The sequence below is a fragment of the Mus musculus genome, chromosome 18 (assembly GCF_000001635.26).
Source record: "Mus musculus strain C57BL/6J chromosome 18, GRCm38.p6 C57BL/6J".
NCBI classification, from domain to species: domain Eukaryota; kingdom Metazoa; phylum Chordata; class Mammalia; order Rodentia; family Muridae; genus Mus; species Mus musculus.
The window spans coordinates 56425603-56448513 of NC_000084.6; the positions used below are offsets into that span (position 1 = coordinate 56425603).

General features: G+C 43.6%; 1 protein-coding gene and 1 long non-coding RNA gene across 5 annotated transcripts in view; one reads left to right on the top strand and one right to left on the bottom strand.

Annotated features, from left to right (window-relative positions):
* Positions 1–6321, bottom strand: part of LOC102637792 (uncharacterized) — a 28453-nt gene extending 22132 nt beyond the window's left edge. Inside the window, exon 1 of one of the 2 annotated variants that reach the window (NR_168703.1) lies at positions 6101–6321. This is a non-coding gene — a long non-coding RNA (uncharacterized LOC102637792). Of the gene's footprint in view, positions 1–5714 lie in introns of both variants that reach the window. The other variant, NR_168704.1, reaches the window with a different exon arrangement.
* Gramd3 (GRAM domain containing 3) overlaps positions 1–22911 on the top strand; it is a 116308-nt gene that overhangs the window by 38118 nt on the left and 55279 nt on the right. The window contains exon 1 of one of the 3 annotated variants that reach the window (NM_026240.2): positions 6530–6755. The exons of the other annotated variants lie outside the window; for them this stretch is intronic. Coding sequence (NP_080516.2) covers positions 6673–6755 — 83 coding nt within the window. The 5' untranslated portion in view covers positions 6530–6672. Of the gene's footprint in view, positions 1–6529; positions 6756–22911 lie in introns of those variants that run through there. 3 annotated transcript variants of the gene reach the window in all.

Sequence of the window (22911 nt, forward strand, 5' to 3'; positions counted from 1 at the left end):
GAGTAGGTGTGGCTTTGTTGGAGGACACATGTCACTGGGGGTGGGCTTTGAGGTTTCAGATGCTCAGGACAGGCCCAATATCTCTCTTTCCTAATGCCCTCAGATCCAGATGTAAACCTATCAGCTCCTACACCAGCATCATGTCTGCTTGCATGCCACCACACTTCCCACCATGATGATAATGGGTCAAACCTCTGGACCTATAAGCCAACCCCAATTAGATGTTTTCTCTTATAATAGCTGCCATGGTCATGGTGTTTCTTCAGAGCAATAGAAACACTGACTAAGACATGTGTCAATTGGAGTTACTGAGGCAATTCTATTGTTGAGACTTAATGGATGAAGCTTTCCTGTCATGCATAGAAGACACTGTCACACAGGAGACATCCTGGTCCTCTGGTACCTGTGATCTTTCTGCTTCCTCTTCCACAAGATTCCCTGAACCATAGCTATAGGGGTTGCACACAGTAGGCACACCAGTTTGGATTGGAAACCCTGTGGCCAGTTATTCTCTGCATTTAAACAAGTTGTTTCTACAAATATGTTACATTCACACCTGTGGGTCCCGACTGGGACTTTCCTTCAACACACTCCAACATAGCATCTATTCTTTGCCATTGACAAAATGTGTTTTGCATTATTCGGGCTTCTATAATCCTACAAGAATCCCCTCCCCCTTAAAGACTAGAAAACTGAGTGTTCATTTTCTAGGGAGCACTGTTTTGTTGTTGTTTCTGTTATTATTGTTAGGCCACTAACCTCTCTGAAGATCAGACTCTTGTTTTTTTTTTCTTAAAGTGATGGCGGTTTGATTTTTAAATTTTGTTTAGTGTGTAGTAGGCAGCGGTTTCCCATCTCCCTCCAGTAAGAATGAAGACAAAGTACAAATATGTGAAACAGATCCCAGAAAAGAATCTAACTGACACAGAAGTGACTATACTGGCGTAGTGTTAAAAAGTTGGCACTGAACAAGATGGGGTGCGTGCCTGGTACTGCTAACTGGGCCAACAACCTATGACTATCTAGGCCGTAGGCCCGTGGGGAAAACCTAACACTACTACTGTTCTAGGCAGGCATGGTAATAAACTTCTCCCTAAGTTCTTGTCTGCATACCTCTAGGTAAGTGCATCTCTCAATCCTTACCCGAGAAGCTTCTTTTTGCAATAGATGGCAACTAATACAGAGGCCCAAAGCTGGTCAACATACCAAGAATAAGGGACTACAGAGTTCTCAGTTTTGAATGGGACATCTCTATGACATCCCCCTTTCCCCAGGGCTCAGGGATCACAGTGACAGAAAGCTTGTAAGAGTCAGGGTAGTGGGCCAGAAGCAAAGCAGTATTTGATTGAGCATGATGGAGCAGTTGCACACATGAATTCACAGCAGCTGGGACTGCATGTATGAGACTTGTACAAGATCAAGCCAGGGAAAAATCTTAGCATGGACCAGGGAAGGAGCAGGGATGAGTTTTTGGCAACTGATGGTTGCTAGGGAGAGATCCGTTTCCTTTAGGGGTACATCCTTTGAGAGGATACCTGTGCTCCAGTAGATGGCTCTACACCATACACATCATAGACTCATAGGGTTTTTTAAAACACTCATATTAAGTTGGAAAGGAACAGTGGAGGGGGATAAGGGAAGAGCTGCCAGGGTTGGAATGAGAATAAACTTAATCAAAACACATTATAGGCATTTGTGAAATTTTCAATATACCTAAACCTATACCTACCTATACCTATATCTAAACCTGTACCTGTACCTGTACTTATACCTATATCTATACCTATACATATACCTACCTATGCCTATAACTACCTATGCCTATGCCCATGCTTATTCCTATGTATGCATTAGAAAATAAGAAAAGAAGTTGGCAAGATGTAAGACCATCTTTAGAAGGCCTAAGTTCAAATACCAGGTCCTCCCATTGCTAGACCTAAGAGCCTGGACTCAATCAGAAAGCCAGTGCAAATGATGTTAGACACCTTCCACCTCACAAACCATGGTCAATAATGTTTACCATTTAGAAGATGGACGTGTCTTTTAAACTATGGGGTAGGTTTTAATGTAGTGTTTACGTGGTAGGCTAGTTTCTCACTACTGTAAAAAAATAACCAAGGTAATCAACTTACAGAAAAGGAAAGATGAATCTTGGTTCACAGTATTAAGGATTTCAGTTCACAGTCAGTTGTGATGAACATCCGTTATTGTAGAAGTTGCTAAGAGGAAGTATGGTGCGGTGAGGGAGTATGCCAGAGAAAGCTCTGACCTTGCGATAGCTGGAAAGCAAAAGAAAGCAGTAGGAAGAGCCAGGTCACACTATTCCTGAGAATAGACTCCCTGTGACTTAATTTCATCTCTTTAGATCCCATGCCTAAGGCTGTACTCCCTCTGCATCCTGCCATGATCTGGGCACTGTGCTTTTAACATATGGGCCCGGAAAGAAAACTCATCTAAGCTGTAGCATGTGACACCATTGTTTCACTCTTGAAACAATGAGTACTGAAGAGAGGGCCGAGATGTGCTTCAGTTGGTACAGAGCTTGCCTGGCTTGCACAAAGCTCTGGAGTCCAACCTTCAACATCACACCCGACCCAGATGTGGTGAGAGTTCAAGGCTAGCTCAGGTCTAGCTCCTGCCTTAAAAAAAAAAAGTAAATAAGTAACTTAAATTCTTAAGTACGTAAAGAATATTGAAATGAGGACAATTTTGCATTGCCTCTTCTGTTCTCATGGAACCAGATGTAGGCTGGTGGTTTTGAACTACTCTCCAACCCTAGGATTTATATCACTCTGCGCTTTCCTCTCAGCACAGATTGTAAATGTAGTGCTTGCTTCATCTCTAGGCAGCAAACTCCAGTGGTTCAGTGTCCCCAGTCTACACTATTATCTGGGCTGGGAATATTCGTTCAAAATCATTCTTTTGTTTTGATTTTATTGTGTTTCCTTTTTTTCTTTTTTAGGGAGGAAGAGGTTTATTTGGCTTACCCTTCCACATCACTGTTGACCATTGAAGGAAGTTAGGACAGGAGCTCCAGCAGGGCAGGAATATGGAGGCAGGAGATGATGCAGAGGCCATAGAGGGGGAGTTGCTTACTGGTTTGCGTCCCCTGGCTTGCTCAGCTGGCTTTCTTATAGAACCCAGGACCAGCAGCCCAAAGCGGGCACCACCCCATGTCTTGTTATTATTAAAGCTCTACAGCAGGTGCTTCCACGGCCTTCAATATACTCTTCTGCTGTCAAGAGTGTGCCCACCAGACTTTCCTATTATGCATAAAGTGTACAAGTAGACTCCAGAAATTCTTCTCAACTTTGATTCTTACAACTTTTCTTTAAGTCTGAGGATGAGGCTTTCCAGTATTACGTCACAGCTTTTTTTTTTTCAACGCCTTCAAAGTCTTCCCATCCCCCACTTCTGATAACTGACTGAAACTGAAAGCAGGAATGGGCTGATAAGTGTTTCTGGGATAGTTCGATCATGCATACTGGGCATGGGCAAGTTATTAGAGCCTCCAGTTTCCCTCTTGAAAAAACACAAGCATCCTCCAAAATGTCTCACCAGCCCTTGAGTGACCTTAGGAGCCTACAAAGCCAGCTCGTGCATAGCCATATTGACTCATAAATGTACACCCTGCCACATACTGTGAATTAGGTAACCCTCTGGCAACCACATCTCTACTCTAATTTCCAAACTCATTCTTTGAACTCGGCCTTGTGACAAATCTGGCTTGTGACAGGTGTGCAGTATATCTAACCAATGTGCATAAAGGTCAACATTTGACCAATATCCTAAATGATCTGAGGCACCTACCTCCAGGAAAAGATGAGGAGTTCAGATTTTTCTACTGAAGTTATTTCGGGAACTGGAAAAGCTATGGCTAGAATTCTTTGATCTGGACCATTTTACCCTTTCTTAGAAATAGGAACAAAACACCCATAGAAGGAGTTACAGAGACAAAATTTGGAGCTGTGACGAAAGGATGGACCATCTAGTGATTGCCATATGCAGGGATCCATCCCATAATCAGCTTCCAAATGCTGACACCATTGCATACACTAGCAAGATTTCGCTGAAAGGACCCAGATATAGCTCTCTCTTGTGAGACTATGCCGGGGCCTAGCAAACACAGAAGTGGATGCTCAGAGTCAGCTATTGAATGGGTCACACGGCCTCTAATGGAGGAGCTAGAGAAATTACCCAAGGAGCTAAAGGGAACTGCAACCCTATAGGTGGAACAACAATATGAACTAACCAGTACCCCGGAGCTCTTGTCTCTAGCTGCATATGTATCAAAAGAAGGCCTAGTCAGCCATCACTGGAAAGAGAGGCCCATTGGACTTGCAAACTTTATATGCCCCAGTACAGGGGAACGCCAGGGCCAAAAAGGGGGAGTGGGTGGGTAGGGGATTGGGGGGGTGGGTATGGGGGACTTTTGGGATAGCATTGAAAATGTAAACGAGGAAAATACCTAATTAAAAAAAAAAAGAAAAGAATTTAGATTTCCAGAAGCGTGAAAGAAGTAAAGTAATGAGTATCCTATCTGTGCAAAGTCAAAGAGCGAAGTAAAAAAAAAAAAAAAAAAAAAAAAAAAACACATCTTACGCCGCATCTTCTGTCTCTCTACTATTGCTTGACTGATGTTATGTTTTATATATTGTGCTTAATTTTATTGTATAGAAACTCAATGAGAACCCTTATTCACTGGTGGTGGGGGTGCAAATTAATACAGTCGTTGTGGAAATCAGTTTGAAGATCCCCACCCAAAAAAATTTGAAATAGAACTACCATATGACCACTACTGCAGTCATGGGGATATGTCCAGATATGTCATACCCTACCACAGAGAATGGAAAATAAAGTTTAAAGAATGTAGAAAAATAGATGGACTCAGAATGTATAATATTAAGCAAAGACAATCTGTGGAATTAAGTGAATAATATAGGCAAATATGTAAACAAATGTGCATATGGATACAGAACAACATGAAAAGAGAACAAGGAAGTCCAAACAGGGAGATGTGGAAAGACTGAGTGTGGGAGAAAGAACACAAAGAAGAGGAAGTTACAGGTTTTCTAACTCTGTCGGTAGTCTCTTTGGGTTTGGTGATGGATAAGCGCATAAAACATATTACACACTGAAAGTGTAAAATTGAATGTGGAGTTTCAGAGCTTCTGTTCCAAATGCCAGTTCTTTTTTCAAGACAGGGTTTCTCTGTGTAACCCTGGCTGCTGTGGAACTTGCTCTGTAGTCTAGTCTGGCCTGGAACCCAGAGATCCACCTGCCTCTGCTGGGACTAAAGGCATGCACCACTCATACCCAGCCAGAATGCCAGCTCTAGCTGCAGAGAAGTTTACTGAGTTGTATAGAGTTTGGTTCTGGTTACTTTCTGTGTGCGATGTTATTTATTTGCAATTTATATAATAGAGTTTATAAGATTAGAAAAGACAAGAGCTGGAAGAATAAACAAATTAGCTTGGTGATGTAATTAAAAATGTACCAAGTAAAATAATGCAGGGCACTTACTCCTTATGCTACTTTACCCACAACCCACCTCTATGACTCCCCCCCCCCCCGCGCGCGCGCACGCACACACACACACACACACACACACACACACCCCTCCTCTGCCTTTCAGAAGTCCTAGTCAGCGATGCTGAAGAATGAGTGTTTGAGCGCTCTTTAACTCAGCTGTAAGGGTTACCCAGGATACTCACCCTACTCATGCATCAAAACAGCCTGATCATGGCTTTGCAGAAAGTTAAACACAGAGCGCCACGTGACCCAGCAAGTCTACTTTTAGATAAGCATCCAAAGGAATGGAAGCAGGGAGTTGAACAGACACTTGGACACCGGTTCACAGTAGCATCATTCAGAACGGCGGAAGGTGGGACTTGCCCAAGTGTCCATCCGTGGAGAAATAAAAACACAACATCTACTATGGAAGATGTATATGTGGTAATGGAATATTATTCAGCCAAACCACGCCCAGCCAAGATAGCTAAGGAAGTTTGGATAATTGTTTTACTGCCTCTTCCATCTCTTTCCCACTGAAGAACTAGAAGGGATTAACTTGGTGAATATTCATTCCCTTTGTCCCTACCTGACAAACCGAGGGGCTCTATTGTTAGCTCGGAGAGACGGTCTTCAGTGAGATCAGACTCCATGTGCAAAATTTAGGCGAGGAAGTGGGCCGGTCCTCAGGGCACTAGTGTGAGCCACCACCACACAATGCGGTTCACTTCCTGCACCGCAGCTCCCGGCTACCCCGGCTTACTCCCCCACCCCACCCCCGCCCCTAATACTCGCTGGGTTGGAGAGACTGAGAGGACCTAGAACAGCAGGCGGCTACTGTGTTGTGTCTTAGGCAAATGTTTCGACTGCTTGGCCAATTAGCGTCCTCTCCCAGAAAGACGGGTTCAACAGGTTTCCAATTGCTCCTCCTCTGTCTCGTGGGTTGGGGAAAAGGGCTGTCACTTTGCTTCGACCCTCCCCTTCCCACCCTCTGGTCTCTCCCAGCCCAGCTCGGACCAATCGCGCCGGCTCCAACGTGTCCATGTTGGCGGCCCGGGAGCACCGCCGCCTGGATGCGCAGCGCTAGGGTGCCGGAGAGCTGGGAGCCGGGAGCCCCGAATAGGGAGCCGAGTGCTGGGGTACGCCCGGGACGCGGCCCCGATGACCGAGCTCCAGCAAGAGGTGGAGGACGCCAAGCCAGCCAAAGTGCTCACCAAGAGAGAAGGCAAAGTTGGCCCGGCCCAGTAAGTGACCTCTACTGGACGCGACGCGCCCAGACCGAATTGTTAGCCTGAGTTCAGACTGGGAAAGGCTTTCTGAACTTCTGTAGAGACAGCCCTTATATATATCTTAATCTCTCTGTCTCTGTCTTTGTCTCTCTGTGTCTGTCTCTTTCTCTGTCTCTCTGTCTCTGCCTCTCCCCCTACCCCCCCGCCTTGTGTGTGTCCGTGTGTCCGTGTGTGTCCATGTATCCCTCCCTCTCTCCCTTCGTCTCCAGCTTTTTCTTTCCCTCTCTCCGTTCCTGCCTCCTCCCTTCCTCTCCTCACCGAAGAATGCATTGTCTATCCGGCAATCCGGTGATGATGAGAATTATTGGATCCGAAATTATAGTTGATGTTTCCTAATTCCCCAGGGAGGTTTAGGGAAACTCGTCAAATCTTGGAGCCATGTCAAAAGTCCGTGCTAAAATTTGCTCAGTCCTCCTATTTAAATCTGAATGACATCTGGGGAGATCCAGGCGCCCTTGGTTATTGGAGCTCATCTGTTGATCACTTTCACAATGATGTGTATTTAATTTGACTCAGAGCTCGGGGTCAGCTCTCCTCATTTTTCCCCACTGTTTCCACCTAAGAGAGAAGTAGTCGGAAGCAAGCATCCTTTATCCTCCCCTCAAAGTCTGTGCCCTTACACACACACACACACACACACACACACACACACACACACACACACACCGCTACCACCACCACCATATGGTTGTGTCTGTCCTCTTAAAGCATTTATGTGCACATTAGATTTGCACATTATCTGACCTATACCATCTTCTAACCGAAAACAAAGTTTCCCATCACAAGTATTTACATCCTGTAAGGAAACTCTTTCCTTTCTATTGCTACTTGGAACACTTGTTTAATAGCCCAGAGGTATGGTTTTTAAACGGTTGCTATTCTTGTTCCTCTTTTTAAAAGCAAAAAACCCTTTGACTCGTTGCTGACTTGCTCTGTTACCACATCACTGAAACATTAACCCATGGCACAGTCAATATCTAAATAAGCCTGCTTTGATTTCACAGTATTAAGTTGTTAGAGAGCCCACAATGCTTTATTGATACTACAGTTTCTAATAGTGAAGACTCGTTCTCTGTTACCATTATTTCATGCTTCGGGCATTTTGTTGTTGTTTTGTTTGTGGATCACAGCTTTGTCCCACATGAGGACTGCATCCTTGACTGCAGATTCTCCATTAGCATTTCTCAACCTATAGGTTATGACTCCATTTGGGGTCCAAGGTCCCTGTCACAGAGGTGGTCTAAAACATTGGGAAAACACAGATATTTACATTCTAACTCTTAACGATAGCAAAATTACAGTTATGAAGTAGCAACAAAATAATGTTATGGTTGGGTTCATCCCAAAATGAGGAACTGTATTAAAGGGTCGCAGCATTAGGAAGGTTGAGAACCACTACTGTGGACTCTGTCAATTGAGTTTATATGGAAATTTGGGAAGAAGATAGGTCAGTTGTTTTGATCTGTGCTTTCAAGGCTGTGGCCATATTCTCTCCTGGGTCTCTGACCTTCTGACAGCTCTTTGCTGTCCAGTGTCCAGCATCTTAAACTAGCATCTCTCATCCTTCACTTGGTCATACCAAAAGGTCGAAAAGTGTTATATTTCCCACTCGTTATGATGAAGGAACAATGTTCCCAGAAGTAAAACTCCCGTAAAAATTGGTTTCGTGCCACCGAATAAAATCCAACTGTATAATAATTCAGATCTATAACCGGGCATGATGGCACATGCCTTCAATCCTAGCAGTTGGGAGGCAGAAGCAGGAGACTCTTCATGAGTTTGAGCCCGATCTTATCTACATAGCAAGTTCCAGGACAGCCAGGATTACATAGAAAGACCTTGGCTCAAAAAAAAAAATCTAAGAAAAAAATGGACTATTAAATAATACCTGTTTCCTTTGCTCTTTATCATCTTTCTACATACTCTATTTCTCTGAAGAAAACTCAGTATGGATAGTCCTTTTACCGTGTTATAGACATTGTCTGTGGCTGGAGCCCTGAGGGTCAGAAGCAGGACTAGAGAGCCAGGGTCTTGAAACTTGTAGTCTTAGACTAACCCAAGGGAGTCTACTTCCAGTTACACAAAGTAGGATGACTCAAGTCTACCAAACAGCTGCCGAGCTTTGGCATCTTTGTGTCCTAGATGTCTAGATCCTCAGAAAAGGCCATGCTTTGGTTTGTTTGAAAACTCTATGATAGCATTGATGCAAGTTTCGTTCATTCAAAGCTTAGACCTTAGGGAAATACTGGGCACCCTGAAGCTCTGATACATTCTTTCATTTGGAATCCCTGAAGCTCATAGCTCTGATACAGTCTTTCATTTGGACTCTTCCCTGTCACCAATTGCTTTCAGTTCAACAAATACTGTGCTACCTACATGTACAATCATGGTGTTGAGTTCAAGGATATATGTGGTTTTGTGTCTGTCCTTCTGAAACCCGAAAGAACTGTGGGCCAGACTGGGCACAAAAGTGGCCATTGCCACATTAAGTGCACAAGGTACCATACAAAGTTTGATCTCTAACCAAATCTTCCCCGTGGTTATGATATTTGCCTATTGCCGTCTTTAGTAAACTGTTGCAAAATTTGCTAACTTATTTTTCCCTACAACATAGTTTGTGTAAGCCTGCCAAGATCACATTTGCTTCTGTCTGCATTTCCTTTTGAGCTCTTCGACTCCTGCTCTGGTGTCAGGATAAGAGTTACCTAAAGATGGAATGCTGTTGTGGGTATACCAGTGTGACAATGTCACATGGAGTCATTTTAGTTTGCCAACTGTTTTTGCTTACTTCTGTGGGTTTCCCAGTGTCTCAGTAAACATCCATGGGAAAGTATTAGAATGGGACCATAACTGCAGCCACCTTGTGACCCAGTACCTAGCCTCCTCATAATAATAGTTGGCATTGGTAAGAATGCTGGCTGTGAGAGAGGGAAGATGCGCAAACTTCACATTCATTTGCACACAGGAGGAGACAGGCAGCATTGTTTCTCCACTTTACAAGTAAAAGCATTGAAGCTCTGAGAAGCTCAGCAGGATGAATAAATACAACAGCAGCTCAGATGCAAGCCTCTCTCTCGAGATGTAAACACTGGATGGTGATTTATCCCTGGTCCTTGCTCCAGAATGCATACACCCGAGTGGCTGTCCATGGCCTACTCTAAAACACAGAGTCTTCTGCCAGTGTTTGAGGTCCTTCTAATCCCGGACACACCGAGACCATCTCAACCTTCTTTCCTACTGCTAGTCACTGTTTGCAACACTGATAGTGAGCCAGTCAGACCAGCAGGCCCGTAGTAAAAGAGGTAGCTTGTAGCACCCCCATGCTCATCCCAGAATTATTCACAACAGCAAAGCTATAGAATCAGCCTTTACCCATGAATGAATGAAGAGATAAAGAAAACGTAATCCAGATGTGCAGTAGAGAATGTGGGATGGGGGATGACATTTGGCTTCAAGCAGGGGAAGGAAATCCTGTGACTTGGGACATGAATAAACCAAGAAGACATTCGGTGAAGAGAAACAGGTCAAGCTCAGAATGACAGATACAGCATGACGTCATAGAAGCAGGATGATAGTTAGCCCGGGTAAGGAGTGGGGAGGAAAGGAAGTGCTCAGACCACAGAGTTTCGGGCTTGACAAGATGGCTCATCGTGGAAAGTCGGCTGACAAGCTGGGTTTGATTCCTGGGTTCCACAGAGCAGAATGAGATGACCGACTCCCAGAAGTTGTCTTCTGGCTTCGATTCGTGTGCGTGGTGTGGTGCACTCCACATTTCACACACACACACACACACACACACACATACACACACACACTCTCAATGATTATAATTCATAATTAAGAGGAGAGCATTTCACATAGATAACAGGAATAAATGTGGGATATGTTGGCTGGCAGGATAACTAAAGGGATGTAAATAATTGTATATTTCAAAGTAGGACAATATCAAATGTCTGATCCCTAAAAATGATAGGTAAGTGAGATACTAAATATGTTAATTAATTTTATTTACTCATGCCATTTTTATACAAGTGTATGTATATGTATATATGCTCAATAAATGTGTGTAGTGATTAGTCATTTTAAAATATTGGTTAAGGAGGCTGGAGAGATAGCTCAGTGGTTAAGAGCACTAGCTCTTGCAGAGACTTGAGGTTTGGTTCCTAGCACCTACATGGTACCTTACAACCATAACTCCAGTCCCACGAGGTCTGATGCCCTCTTCTGGCCTCCACAGGCATCTGAAGCACACACAGTACAATCTCATACATGCAAATAAAACACTTATACTCAAAAATAAAAATAAAAACTTTTAAACTATTAATTAAAGGCCAGGGATAATGTTAGCCCGGCAGAAGGCTGCTTGGATAGCCTGTTCGAGGCCCAGCTAGAAATAATAGTAGAGAAATTAAATGTTGGAAATATTTTTTAAAAACAAAAAGAGATATGCAGAAGAAATAGGAGTTGGGTTGTCTCCATCTGGCTCCCTCTCTTTGCCTCTGCTTCTTATATTTAGGTTTTTTTTTCTCTTCCTTCTCTTTTATTTCTAGAAATCAATTCAAAATTTTCTTCACTTACAACTTTGAGCCTTCAGAGGTCAAAGAGGACAGATGCTTGTGAGCTGCTAGATGGTGCTAATAGTTAAACCCAGGTCCTTTGGAAGAGCAGCAAATATGTGTGTGTGCATAAGAGGGTGGGAGGGAGAAGGAGAGGGGGAGGGGGAGGGGGAGAGGGAGAGGGGGAGGGGGAGAGGGAGAGGGGGAGGGGGAGAGGGAGAGGGAGAGGGAAAGGGAGAGGGAGGAGTGTATGGAGGCCAGAGGAAAACCTTCCAGAGTTTCTCTGAGCACATCTATTTGGACCAGGGCAATCAACAGGATCATGAGACTTGACATGACTTCCAGACTTTACCCTCTGGGCTACCTCCTGGGCTCGGTTAAGCTCTTTAAAGCTACATAAGATTATACTTGGGTGTGGCACATCATTGGTGTACTTGACAGTCAACATAAAAAGTGAGGAAGTAGTCTCGAATTGGAAACAAGAGAAGAAAGGCAGTCCTAACCAAATTACACTTGGTTTCTCTCCTGCTTGATCTTGAACTTTGAAAGTTCCCACTCAGTGCAAGAACCTATTATCCATTACCCTTCTGTCCGTGGGCACTTTGTGTGTCTGTGTGTCCGTCTGTGTGTCTGTCCATGTGTGTTCATCTCCGCCAAATTTGACACCTCCAGTTCAGTTGGTAGTATAAACATTGGAGTAAGAGTTAAACAGTATAGTATATTAGAAAGTGCAAAAAGTATGCTCCAATACAGCCACCAGTGGTGGAGACGCCGAAATACAGATACATTCTGCTTTGAAAATGTTTGAAGATATCTGTAATGAACCAAATTAGCTCTATGGCCAGGTTAGTATAGCAAGAAATTACAGGTTTATCCAGATGGTGCAATAAGTGGTTAGAGACTCAGGCTCCAGGGAACCAGGGTTGGGGTATGGGTCTTCCTGCCTTTGGAGTCTGGCTTTTTAAACTGCAGGGCACAATGGACATACAGAACATATTACTGAATGCGGGAGTCAAAAAAAAAAATGGCAACGGTCACAGGTTTCTGAAAGAAATGGCCAGAGTTATTTCAAAATCAAACATATAATGAACCTGAGGTGTTCCTCGCTGTGTGACAGTGTGAGTTTTCTGTGCCGCCCTCACTCTGAGTATGGAGGACACACATGCTTTGTAGCGTACGCGTTGGTCTCACCACACAGTGCCAACGAACACTGCCTGAAACACCAGCTCAGATCCCAGACTAGCGTCTGCTACGGAGTGTGGGCTTTTCGCTGTGTGAAGTTTTCTGCTCTTAAAGGGACATAATGGCTCAATTATGAACTTCAGTTCCAGGGGGATCTGACGACCTCTTCTGGCCTCTAAGGGCAATGCATATTAAGCAAAATCTGGTTCAGGATTAAAGAACCTTTCCAACAGTGCTCCCAAGCACACGTCTGCCGAATTTATGCCAAGGAGTGCTCTCCATATTGATGATTATCGATCAAAATACCTATCAAGTCTGAAAGACATTCCTTGACTTGTGGTATTTATGTCAAATAATCAACAAAAGTTTAATTCTTTATTATTAAGACAATGAAGCGCAATCATCATTAAGAAATAGTAAAATTAGGGCTGGAGAGATGGCTCTGTGGTTAACAGCACTGGCTGCTCTTCCAGAGGTCCTGAGTTCAATTCCCAGCAACCACATGGTGACTCACAACCATCTGTAATGGGATCTGATGCCCTCTTCTGGTGTGTCTGAAGACAGCGACAGTGTACTCATATACATGAAATAAATTAATTAATTTAAAAAATAGTAAAATTATAACAAAATTGTCCTTAAAATATTTTTTTATGTTTTATGATGAATAACTGTCTATTTGTAGACCTAGTTTATATACTTTTATACCCTGGGTTGTGTTTCTTGCTGGGGAGAGGGGGTGAGGACAAAGGATTGTTACTTCAATTAGGGTCAGAGTCTAACAAGCCAGGCTCAGCCAGTCCTCTTCAGTAAGCCAATCTGATAGTGAAAAGCCAGGAAAGGGAGATTTGCTACCGTGGGAAGAGAGATAAAGGACCCCAGCTCTCCCCCAAGTGCACGTCCATATCCTAGCAAGAGGTTCAGAGCTCTGCATAACTAGGAAGCTGAATCCCACTAGAAAAGCCCTGGCAAAGTGCTGAGCCGCTGAGTCTAGGTCACCTGTGTTGTCTCAACTCGCTTTAAAGTTTAAATGGGGATCGTAAGTGCACTTGGCCCAGGGCTGACATTGCTCAGCCGTTCATAAAGTGTAGCTTTGTTTGTCACTGCCAAGGGTCTGGAACGTACTGTGGGGAGGGGGTAGGAGAAAGATGTAATACCCAGTAAGCAAATTGTCCAAAGTCAGGAGGTTTAAAGTCTCCCAGTAGCATACAACTATCTGTTCTATGACCCTGAGGAATCTTGGAAGGGTTTTCAGTTTTGCATTTTCTACACAGGAGTGCACACATGCCATGTTTGTGACGCCCAACTTCTTTCGATATTAACAATTGATTTTTATGACACTGGTTGCCCTGTGTGTGCTCTTATCCTGGACACCTGATGCTTGCACCCTGGTTTCTTGCATTGAGCCTTTCTCTGGTGAATCCTCAGCCTTGACTTTCTAAGTCTTCTGCTTGACTTAAATCCAGCGGAAGGTGCTGGGACTTCTTTCTGATTGACCATTTGCATAACTGCAGGCATATCACACTTCTTCTGACAGGACAAAGCAGATGTTTTTAGTCTACTGTTATTTAAGGCCTAGAATCAAGTGTTTTGTGTCATTTTCCTTAGAATGTTGAGTTTTCAGTCGACAGAACTTATGTTAGCATTGATGGGGGCACATTTGGAGAGGCAGACTGTTAGATGATTCCACCGTGGGGGAAACTTCAGAGACTGTACTTACATCAGACCGCTGCACACCAAGGCCGTTTCGTTGTTCTTGTAATGGCCTAATCTGTTGCCCCTCGGGGCCTTGGCAAAGGAGACAGTCAGAGATTAATTTCCGCACAAGAGGAAGTGATGCAATCAGGGTCTTGTTTAGCGCAGAAGATGCCTGACAGTAATCTTTTTTTTTTAATAGAGAGTAAACTTGGAGAGAATAAAAGGCATAACAGGAAATATCTTTTTAAAACTTTTGTTTTCACTATCAAATAGTATGTACCTTATAGTAGTATTGCTCTGTTTTTTATACAGTTGGTCCTACAATCTGTTTCTTTGCACCATCATCACCATAAATGTATAGCATATCATGATACCATGTTATAATGCTGTGATGTCATAGGGATTATTTTATAGCATTTTTCTCCTTTTTCCATTCTCATGTGTATGTAGGTTGTATGCGCGCGCACGTGTGTGTGTGTGTGTGTGTGTATGTGCGCCGGCACACATGTATAATGTATACATATTTTCAGGTGTGTGGACACGCATAAGTGGGTGCACACTCACATGGGTGACCCATGCTTATGGAGGCCCAAAGTTGATCCCCAATCATTCTTCCATCTTATTTAGCAGGCAGGTCTCTATGAAACCCAGAGCTTACTAATACTGCTAGTCTGTCTAGGCAGCTTGCTCTAAGGATCCTGCCTCTGCCCTCTGAGGCTGGAGTTACAGGCTGGCCACCGTACGTTCCCAACATTTATGTGGGGGCTGGACTCCAGTCCTGGTGCTTGAATGCAAGTGCTATAACCACTGAGACATCACCAGAGCCTTCCAGATCCTTTATAGTCTTATGGACCACTGTGATATATGCAGTCTGCATGGACCAAGACACTGGTATGTGGCATATGACCAGATAAAAGTCTTGCACTGTGGGTTGGGATTTCTATGATGTTAAAGAGTGCTCATACGAATCTGGAGAGCAGAACTTAGTAAGTGATAAATAGGCATTGCCATCCTATCCCACTCTTCCCAAGTTTCTTTGTTAGCATGGTTATTTAACCCATATATATAGTAACTGCACTGTTCTTTCTCTTTTTTTTAAAGATCTATTTATTCTTTTAATGTATATGAGTACACTGTTGCTGTCTTCAGACACAACAGAGGAGGGCATCAGATTCCATTATAGATGGCTGTGAACCACCATATGGTTGGGGTGGGGGCGGGGAATTGAACTCAGAACCTCTGGAAGAGCAGTCAGTGCTCTTAACCACTAAGCCATCTCTCCAGCCTGTGACTGCACTGTTCTAACAGTAACAAAACCACTACACCGCAACTGTTTCAAGCTCTTAGCTAGTGGATGTTCTGAGCTCAGTGGGAGGAGAGGTTCCAGACTTCAGTTCATTCTCTCGTGTGCTTTTTGATTTTGAGATAGAGTTTCTCTAATAGCCTTGGGTGTCTTGGAACTCTAGACCAGGCTGGCCTGACTCTGAGATCTGCCTGCACTCTGCTGTGCCAGAAGAAAAGGGAGTATTTGTCTGTCACAGCTTTACCTTATGGTGTACTCAGTAATTATTCATAAACCCCCCATTTGAAAGCCCATAGTTGGAGCTAGGCATAGTAGCAGATGCCTTTAATCCCAGTACTCCAGAGGAAGAGCCAGGCAGATTTCTGTGACTTCGATGCCAGCCTGGTCTATGTAGCAAGTTCCTATCTCAATAAAATAAATAAATCCCTTAGTTTGGTTCCTCTTGCACGGATCTGGAATGTTTCTGTAGAAGGCTGTGCCTGGTTTTTTTTCGGAGAGCATGTAAATATGATCTGTTTTAAAGGAGTCACCAAAGGAACCCAAAGAACTTGACCAAGAATGCTGCAGCTTACTAAAATCTTTTGAAAGCTCCTCTTGGCGGTGTTCCGTTCCAAGCCTGATTGAATAGCCACAGAGTGGGCAAGGCCTTTACTTTTGAGAGAGAATTCAAGTTCTGGAAACAGCCTGAAGTTGTTTGAAGCCAATTCTGGTGAATAAAGTAGACAAGAGTAGTTACCTACTTTTAAACCTTTCTGTAAATAAGATCACTTTTTGATCAAATACAAGCCATAACTATAAAAATAACAAGACAGTTTCTGGGCAATATTCACAAATATTTCTGCACATCCAGATCTAGAAGTGCTGTTTAATGCCCTCATAAAAACAGTAGATTTTCATGATTGCTATTCAGTCCTAAAATAGTTTTCATTGCTTTGGCAATACTCTGATAAGTGCTGATATGCCATTAGCATTACTTTTAGAGGCTGGGAGATGTATCCATTGGCCCAGTATCATTTTAGGGGCTTGGTGATGGATCCATTGGTCTAGTATCCATTGTACTTGCCCTAAAAGCCATGAGAACCTTTATGGTGCTTTTAATAAGTTGGTCCCCATAGGCTCATAGGGAGTGGCACTATTAGGAGGTGTAGTGCTGTTGTAGAAAATCTGTCACCGAGGGGGTGGGATTGGAAGTTTCCGATGCTCAAGCCAAGCCCAGTGTTGTCGTCTCCTCCTGGTGCATGCCCATCCAGATGTAGAACTGTCAGCTCCTTCTCCAGCATCACGTCTGCCTGCATGGCACCACATTTCCCGACATGATGATAACGGACTGAACCTCTGAACCTGTAAGCCAGCCCCAATTAAATGTTTGCCTTTATAAGAGTTGCTGTGGTCATGGTATCTCTTCACAGCAATAGAAACCCTAAGTAAGGCAGCCTGAGTTCAGATATCCAGCACACACACGGAAAACCAAGTGTCGCAGAGTGTACCTGTGATGTCAGTGTAGAGACAGAATCTCTGGAACCAACCAGTTACTGGGCTCCAGGCTCAGGGAGTGATCTTGGTTCAAAAAATAAGGCAGGTAGAGAGCCTGGAGAGGTGGTTCAGCAGCTAAGATCACCTGTTGCTCTAGCAGAGGAGTTGTGTTCCGTTCCCAGCACACAAATGGTGCCTCACAACTATCTATAACTCCAATTCCCAGGGATCCTATACCTTCTAACCTCTGTGGGTGCCAGGCAGGCATATGATACACAGACATACCTGCAAGCAAAACACTCACACATGAAATAAATGACCAGAATAATAAGAATATGATCCTTCTAAGTTTTAGGGCATATTTTAAAAATAATTTTTATTATACTTTATGTACATGTGCGCGTGCACACACACACACACACAAGCACATGTACATATTATAGTACTTGTAGATGTCAGAGGAAAACTTGTGGGACTCAGTTCTCTCATTCCATCATGTGGGGCCTCTGGATTTGAACTCATGTTGTACAGGCTTGGCAGCAAGCATCTTTACCCACTGAACCATCTTACTGGTCCCTTGAATGCATATTTTTGATGGGCACTTAAGGGTGCCCTGAACAGGGAGGACGGGAAGCAAACCTGGAGCCCTGTTAGCCTGCGATCTATCCGTTCCCTGCTTTGACCTTTGCTTTGCTTCCAACTTTGGCACTGCAACCAACGCTTTGACACTTTAGCGGAACCATTCTCCTCTGGCCTGCAGTTTCCTTCTTTATAGAGGACTGGGAGGGCTTGTTAGAGCCTTGCCAACCTAAGGAGTGCTGGTCTTTGAAGAAACTGACCTACTTCCTAGAACTCTTTGGTGCCTTTGTGTAGCGAATTCTATTGGCCTGAACAAACAGAAAACAGTTTTTTAAGTATGAAGAGGATCTTCACTTTCCTGCATGATTTGGCATCCTTATTAATTCTTTTTATTTCTTCCCTTAAATAAACTCACACCTGTTTAAGGTGAGACTACCACTGGAGCAAAGCTAGGCTACCCTATACACTATAGCTCCGTATCTGCTTTCAGTTGTGGTCCCGTGATCCCATGTTACCATGGTGTCATGGTGGAAATGCCTAAATGAGTAACGTCACTTAAGCCTGAAAAACAAGTCCGGGCCCAGTTCACCGTCAGGAGCGCCTCCAGCTTCTCCGGTCCACTGAAAGTCTGACAGTAATTGTTCACTACGTCTGGGGAATGCAGAGCAAGATGGAAAAGCTCTTTTCACAGAAGGGAAACTTGGAAAATAGTATGGGTCACGGCTGTCCATTTGATAATTATACTTGGGTTTGTAGTTTACTTGTGGTCTCTAAAACACTTGCATTTGCATCAGTAATTGAACATTTTTAAAGTACAGATATTGTTAGGCAGGATAGTATGTCATAGATGTTAGGGTGTATTTGACATAAATCCTGTCCTCAAGAAAATTAAGACAGAAATCAATATAAATTTTAAAGTAAATTTGTCTTTAACATACATAAAACATATCCATTGCAGGGTAGCGTGTGATATTCCAGTATGCACGTACTTTGCATGTTTAAATCGGGTCGAACACAGAGATCCCCAGAGCTGGAGAAACAGCTCAGAGGCTCAGAACGCCGAGTCCTTTTTGCAGAGGACCTAGGTTTGAGTCCTAGTCCTCCCACAGTAGCTCATAACTATCTGTAACCCTAGCTCCATGGCTTCTGACACCCTCTTCTGGCCTTCTTAAGTACCATAACCATGTGGTACACAGACATACATGCAGGCACACACTTATACATATAAAAGAGGTTAAACTCTTAAGAAAAACATAGCTATATCCTTAAACATTTAGGATTTTTTTATTCGGAATATTTTCCTCTAGTGTTTTGAATATGTAGCTCATTATTATTATCTATAGTCACTCTACTATTACATTAGGACCCCAGAACTTCTCACCCCTGTCTAGCTGTAACTTGGTACTGATGGATCACCAACCTTTTCCATCCCTACCCCTTCCCTTTTCTCTCCAACCTCTGGTAACTGCCGCTATTCTCTCAGGTTCTTTGGTGAACATTTTAGATTTGACCTGAGTTAAGTATTGTGCTGTTTGTCTTTCTTCACATAAAGGTCTCCAGAGCTAATCGATGTTGTTGTAAATGACAGAATTTCAGTCTTCTCAACGCTGAAGAACTGTATCGTGTGTGTGTGTGTGTGTGTGTGTGTGTGTGTGACTGTGTATGTGTGAGTGTTTGTGTGTATGTGTGAGTGTGTGTGTGTGTGAATGTGTGTGTAATGTGTGAGTGTGTGTATGTATGAGTGCGTGTGTGTGAGTGTGTGTGTGAGTGTGTGTGAGAGAGTGTGTGTGTATGTGTGAGCGTGTATGTGTGTGAGTGTGGTGTGTGTGTATGTGTGAGTGTGTGTGAGTGAGTGAGTGAGTGTGTGTGTATGTGTGTGTGTGTGTGTGTAGGGTAGAATGGATGCCTTATACTTTTATATTACTCCACAAAGCACAGAAAGGAAAGGTTGAGTTCCTGTTTTTTAAAAATTGAGATTGTGATGGACTTTAGAGTCAGAAGATAGATTTGGAATTTGTCAACTGGTAGGTGGTAGCTAACATCGGGTTGGACTTTTTGAATGAAGAGTAGGAACTAGAAAGAGGAGTGAGCCTGTGTTGCCGTGCAGATGTTGGCGAGCAGATGTTGGTATGCAGATGTTGGTGTGCAGGTCAAAAGAAGAGGGCACAAAACTGCAGGGGAATAAACAACACAGTAGAAAACACCAACAAACAAGAGAATCAAACAAAAATAAAATGCACTGGAGCTGTGAAAACAGCAAACAACGAAAAGAGATTCCGAATAGTGATGGTGTATTGCTCACTTTTCTGTTGCCGTGATAAGACACCATGGCCGAGGCAATTTCCAGAAGGAAGGATTAGTGTTGGCTTAGTGTTCCAGAAGACTTCATGAAAGGGGAGCTGGCCAGGACAAAGCAGAAAGAGCAAAGTGGAAGTAAGCAATGCTCTTTAATCTCAAAGCCAGCCCCGAGAATGTACCACCGAACCCTCCCTAAACAGCATCACCAACTGGGGACCAGGTGTTCAAATGCCCATGACTACGGAGGATTGTCCTTGTCACTGAGTGATGGAAAACTCACCTGAGAGAGTTGAGATGAACGATAGGCCTGCAGGCCAAGCCTTCATGTGCTGGGTGGTGGGAAAGGAGGGAAGCAGGATCAGCAGATATAGATAGACTGCAGCTTCAGGATTCAGGACAGAGAAGGCTGCCAAGTACACTTGTGAGTAAACCAGCGGGGAGGAACCAGCAGAGAGGGAGAAAATAATGTAGATAACCCATAACTGGAAGAACACACCCGTGGGGGTGTCAGAGATGGCCTTGAACGTGATTTAGAGAGAGACCTTACTTTCTGAAGTAGGAAGAGTGAACAGATATTTGGTGCTAATAGAGCAACCTTTGGTCAGGAGAAGACACATAGATGGCTGTTGTCCTCGAAACTTAGGCTTCCCTTTCTTAGTCATGACATGGCCGTGGTTCTCAACCTGTGGGTCAAGACCCCCGTGACAAACCTCTGTCTCCGAAAGTATTTGCATTACAGTTCGTAACAGTGGCAAAATTGCAGTTATGAAGAAGCAATTAAAAATAATTTCGCGGGGCTGGTGAGATGGCTCAGTGGGTAAGAGCACCCGACTGTTCTTCCGAAGGTCTGGAGTTCAAATCCCAGCAACCACATGGTGGCTCACAACCATCCGTAATGAGATCTGACTCCCTCTTCTGGAGTGTCTGAAGACAGCTACAGTGTACTTAGATATAATAAATAAATAAATAAATAAATAAATAAATAAATAAATAAAAGACAATTTTGCGGCTGGAGGGTCAATAAATAAATAAATAAATAAATAAAAAACAATTTCGCGGCTGGAGGGTCACCACAGCATGAGGGGCTGTATTGAAGGGTCTCAGCACTAGGTTAGTTTGAGAACCACTGGCCTAGAGATGAGCCGACTTTGGTTAGGGGCTTCAGACGTGAGATGCGTGGTTGGAACTTGACCTTGGGGTATGGAAGGAGAGGATGACTGGGAAATGTTGGCAGGAAAGTCCCCAATCCACGGTCAGGACTGGATTGTTTTCCCGTCTGCCTGCAGGGAATCCAGGGATTATGGCTTTTTTTTTTAAGGATTTAATTATTTTATGTGTGGACCCTGTCACTCTCTGCAGACACATCAGAAAAGGGCATTTGGAATGATGGTAGTGCAACCATGTGGTTGCTGGGAATTGAACTCAGAACCTCTGGAAAAGCACTCGATGCTCTTAACCACTGACTCATCTCCCCAACTCCAGGGAGACTGGCTTGAGCTAGTTGGCAGGAACACAGTGTGCTGAGTGGGGTGTTAGGGGCGAGTGGCAGGACTTGACCTCATAGGTAATCCAAAGTGCCTTAGAAAGCAAGCCAAGTTCAGAAGGCATTCTGGACAGGAAGCACACGGAACCATCCAGGGTAGGGGTCTGCCTCTGAAGGTTAACACCTAGCAGGTGAGAACAACAAGGGGTAGGAACTGGTGGGGGACTGTGATCACAGGCAAACAGTTGAGGCATTAAGAGACATCGTGTTGACGGAGGATCACCACAGGGACGGGAAGTGATTTCTGTGATGTGGCATAGAAGTGATAAGATGATGATGATGAGCCGCCACCCAGACAAACCCCAAAGGACCCAGGTGTCAACTTCACAGGAAAGTATGTCACAAGACAAGGGCAATAAGGAAAAATAAGTGCAGCTAAATTAGCAGTGATGGGTGGGCCAGGCTTTCCAAACATACCAGGTTGGATAGAGGGTAAGTTTTATTATATGGTGTTTTGTTTGGCTTTGCTTTTTCAAGGTTTCTCTATATGGCCCTGGCTGCCCTGGAATTCACTCTGTAGACCAGAGTCACGGAGGTCTGCCTACCTTTGCCTCCTGAGTGCTGGGATTAAAGGTTTGCACCGCCACCACCCAATCTATATAGTGCATTTTCAACTCAAGTGAACTGACCAAACCACAGTTGAAGAGTTCAGTAAATTTAATGTTTGCCAAGGGGGATATATATATATATATATATATATGTATATATATATATATATATCTCAATCAGTCAGCTTTCCTACTAACAATGAGTTAAAATATAAATTTGAGAAAGAGGTATATGCAGATAGACACCCAAAAATACAAACTGCCTCATAGGAAGTTTAATAAGACTTGAAATGATGCTGGCACTGATGACCCTGGTACCAAGATGCAGGTCACAGACGGGCTGTGAGCTGTGGAATGTAGCTTGCCAAAGCTGCAGGCTCGCCTGTAGATGCTAAGGAAGTTGAGACTGCTTGAGTGGTTGACTCAGGGCCACCCCTGTATCACATTGTCACCCTCCGCACCCTCAGCACAACTCCATACTCCTCACATGGGGTGAAGTCACCTGATCATCCCACCAGAGAGACACAGACGTGGATGGTGATGTTCTGTAGGGTTTCACAGGTACCGCAGTGTTGGACAATCTTGATCTAGAGTGTTTTGTTTTGTTTTGTTTTGTTTTGTTTTAAACAGACTCTATGCTCTAATTCTATAAGAGTTCCCTCAGCGAAAGTCACCTTAGAAATGTGTTAGCCAATTTGTTACAGACTCCTAATAAAATGTACTTCTGGGCTCAGTATCTTTTAATGCTAAGCAACAGCATCGCTCTAAAAGCTAATAATGGTCATGGGTTATATTAGTTTTTCAAATCAATTGCAAACACTTTTTAAGTTGGCTAAAATAAAATTTTAGCATATATATATATATATATATATATATATATATACATATATGCACACACATATATATCATATATTTTTCCTACTGTCCTTAGAAA